We start from the raw sequence: 4,314 nt of genomic DNA on the forward strand, positions 1-4,314 counted from the left end.
CATACATTAATTATTTGAAACTACATTATCCTAGACTTGTACATTTGTACTTCATAAAGTTCCATGTGCACTTCGTCATACATTAATTATTTGAAATACATTATCCAGATTGTACACTTGTACTTCATAAAGTTTCCATCTGCACTTCGTAACATAAGTTTACTAAGAGCTCTAACTGTTTGAAAGGAAATGTTCACATATTTTACTAGAAATTACGATAAGATAATATATTCTGGTCAGGCGCGGCTTAATGGTTAGCGGACCTGAACGTCCGAGGTTTGAGCAACAATATGTTGCTGAACACGACCCGTTCTTTCAGCTGTTAGGACGTTGCTTATTGGTTCTCCCTCTTCTGTTTAGTACTTCTAAATTAGGGATGGCTATGTCTGAACTGTAGAGGCTTCTAACCTGACTGTTTAGCCCATATCTCACATAAGTTGAAAATACCAATACCAAAACCTGCTTATCTGGTTCTCCAGAGACAATAACAATATATATATGTATAGATATAGCTCACTAGAGACAATATCATGGCCTATTATTCACCACGATTACAATTCATCAGGCATGTTAACATGATCCACAGATTACCAGGAACAATAGTATCATCCAGTTTCAATCGAAATGATATATTGTTTCACTAGAGACAATATCATATCCTATTATTCACAAGGGATACAACATGGTATACAGTTCTTCAGGCACAATATAGTGATCCAAGATTACCAGGAATAATAGTATTGTCCAGTTTTAATAGAAACAGTTCTTTGATCTATAGCTCACTAGGGACAATAACCTACTCTATAGTTTACAAAGGTTAATTTCACTTAGTAAGAACGATGTTCCAAACTCCATACTTCCTTTGCAATTACTTTTCTTATTGGTGGTTATAATAACGCAGTGTTGTCTGAAACTGCAATGTCTATTGTAATAAGCTTCTGCGAAGGACGGCAAGGTTAATCTTAAGTTACACATCTTGACAATCTTTCCATAAACCATGCACTGTAAGTAGATGCAAGATATCGAACACACTGGTCAAGTATACCAAAAGCATAAAATGTCCTTTGGAGATGCCTTGAGCGACTTGGCAAGCTTGTAGAGGAATGTGATTGCTGTAATTCCAATTTTTGTTATTATCTTTTTTATGAAAACAGTTGTTAATTTCGAAGTCTGATTGGAAGATTGTGAACTGAGGGCTTGCGAGCTTTCACTAACTTTAAGTTCTACCTTATCTTGTTAACAGAGCCAGGAGATATTTCCAGCTTTGTTGTAGTGTTGTGGTCATGGTTTTTTTGGTTCAAGGGTAATCCCTTTCGCAGGCATAGCCTTCACTTTGTAAACAATAATGTTGTTCCAGATGGATCCCGTTGCTGTCCTAAACACTATGCTGTGTCAAATTTTTAAGCTTCCATGGAAAACAATAAAAACTTCATTGCTTGAAATGTCGTCATTTATCTCTATGTTGTTTTAACAACTTCACTATGTGAATGTTCGTCTTTGGAAATAGCCGTAACGGTGTCCCCCAGCCATAAGTCTACCCTTGGAATTATTCAGGTCGAATTATTAGGAATTCGTCATCACACAGATACAATCGCAAGTAATACCGCAGTCACATATGAAGAAACATAGCACTGTATTAGCATATACACAAATCGTTCATATAAAGTATGATTTATCTTACGTAGTTCAACACAAACTCTTACGATGTTCATTCGCTGTTACTGCTATTAGTGACAGACACTTAGCCCTTACAGAGTAAAGGGTGTCCGGTTTTTCAAACTCAAATTAGTAAAAATTTCTACTACTAGCAGCTAATAATTGTAGGAACAGGTGACATAGTTTACAATGAACTCTTATAACGTTGAGAAGTAAGATTATTGGAAGATACATGTTTGGTATAGGTGTTACCGTGTTAAAACTTTCACGAACACAAAGAATTTGCAATATAACATCGACAATGAAAATAGTTCTTTATTGTTTAATATTCGTAATAAGGAAATCCAAACAATACACAATAATATCCAGTCCAGATTGTTCAATATTCGTAATGAGAAAATCCAAACAATACATAATAATATCGAGTTCAGAATATAAAATATCAAGTTTAAAAAAAAAATGGCTTCGATCATTATTTTAACTTAGTATTTTTGATACTGCAATAAATGTGAGTGTCATTATGATCGTCTTCGTGTTCTTCATGATATGACAGAATTGTCTTTAAAACCATTAAAAGAGTAAGCACAAAAATAATTTTATATGAATAGAACACATAACAAAATCATGAATGAATCTTTGTCGTGATGAATTTTTAGTATTTTGTCTATAATTTATTGTATATTTTATCATTTCACTTGCGAGTTATTTAACAACCAGAAATATTTAAATTTCACGTTTTTCGTGCATTGAAATTATACCTAATTCATGTATATATGTGAGCTATTAAGCCTCTTATATGACTGGGATATGTAAAACCTTTATCATTATATAAATTATATACATATTTCTATTTTGTAATTAAAGAGCTACAATGCAGATGGACCGATAAAAAATTGAACTTTCAATGTTCATGAATACATGGTGTCTTTATTGCGTTTTTTAATTTATTATTCAAAAGTTTGTCAATTTGATCCGAACACACACAAAAAAAGAAAAAGCAGAGCAATATTAGAATAACTGGACTACAACCTGATTTTACTGTCTTTAATATTTGGAAAGTCCCGATCAAATTATCCGATTTTAGATCGCCCCTTAGTTCGCATAACTACCGAGAGAAACTCTTGTCTTGGAAGTTCGAGAATTACTGGGTGTTTCGTCATTTCTTTAATGTAGATACAAATACGTGAAGTCAAAACCTCTTTTAGAGAGTGCAACAAACAATGATTTTGATAACAGATATCTGGAATCACGAATTCGATGGACGACATCCCTGTATGCCTTAGCTTAACCGATTTCGAAATTTTCCAGCTTGGCATAGTCAAAGGTTTCGAGTTCTTGTTTCGGTTTCTGCTCCTGCTGAACCTTCCTGCTTGTCTTCTTCCGATGAGAAATGACCGCCATGGCTAGACAAGTTACTGATGATATTAATAAAATACACACCACAATGATAGACTTGTATTTTGGAAGAGACTTTTCGGAGTCTTCTTTACTTTTACCTGGTAGTCGGAATGGACAGCGGGCTGCCAGATCAGGGTTCACTAAAATGTAAACAAAGTTTCTCAGGGGACGATAAACATATATGATAGTCATTCGCACGTTATATATCGTGTAAATTTAAACAGCTTATTGAATACTTGTATTATAGTACTTGTCCCCTTCGTGTGAAAGAATCCGTCTGTATCTCATAGGAATTAAAAGTTTGCGTATATGCTAATTAAAACCTCCCCCCTCCCTTTGTGCAATAATGTGTAATTTTATTTACACGAAGATTATTCAGACATCGGCTTCTTTATTTTATTGCCCTTTTATTACAGAAACAATGGTCAGATAGACTAGACTCTTTCTCTTCTATATGTACAGTGTCTTGCAAAAGTATTCACCAACACCCCCTGCAAAATTTCCACATTTTGTTCCCGTCTGAGCTTGTAATCATGAAACTTGCAAATGGGACATTATATTTAGAATCTACACAATCTACTCCAAACTGAGAAAGCTAAAAAAAAACACTGATGTTATGTAAGTAAGTTAGAATTTCAAAGAAAATTAGAATATTCTCAATTCAACCTTTTGCTACAACAACCCTAAATCATTTCGGGTGCAATATATTAGTTTTAAAGGTCACAAAATTAGTGTAATGGTTTATGTCTGTATGTAATCAAAGTGCTTTCAGAGTAACTAAACCATTAAGACCAAGGAGCTTTCCAAACAAGTCAGGGAAAAAGCGGTAGAGAAGCACGGATCAAAAGAAGGTTACAAGAAAATTTCAGAGTCGCTGATTATCCCTTTGAGTACTGTGAAATCCATCATTAAGAAGCGGAATGTGCTTCATACCACCCAGTCACTACCCACAGCAGGCTGCCCTTCCAAACTAAGAAGCCGGGCAAATAAGAAACTGGTTAGGGATGCTACTGTGAGGCGAACAGTGACTTTGAAGGACTTGCAAAGTTTCATGTCTGAGATGGAAGTCAGTGTTCATACATTGAAAACATCCTGGTCCCTACACAAAGCTGGCATAGAGACATATCCAAAAAGACTCACAACAGTAATTGCTGCCAAAGGTGCTTCAACAATCTAGATTTAGGAAGTACTGAATACTTATGCAATCAGTACAAATTTCAATTTAGTATTATTTTCTTTAGCTAAAGTTTTGTAGTACTA

The 4,314-nt window shown here is 34.6% G+C and overlaps 1 protein-coding gene across 1 annotated transcript in view; it reads right to left on the minus strand.

Annotated features, from left to right (window-relative positions):
- Positions 1–1,951: 1,951 nt before the first annotated feature.
- The window catches only part of LOC111087026, a 22,898-nt gene continuing 20,535 nt past the window's right edge, over positions 1,952–4,314 (minus strand). Inside the window, exon 5 of the mRNA XM_022392152.1 lies at positions 1,952–3,194. Coding sequence (XP_022247860.1) covers positions 2,941–3,194 — 254 coding nt within the window. The 3' untranslated portion in view covers positions 1,952–2,940. The remainder of the gene's footprint in view (positions 3,195–4,314) is intronic.

The sequence above is a fragment of the Limulus polyphemus genome, unplaced genomic scaffold (genome assembly GCF_000517525.1).
Source record: "Limulus polyphemus unplaced genomic scaffold, Limulus_polyphemus-2.1.2 Scaffold1653, whole genome shotgun sequence".
Taxonomy (NCBI): domain Eukaryota; kingdom Metazoa; phylum Arthropoda; class Merostomata; order Xiphosura; family Limulidae; genus Limulus; species Limulus polyphemus.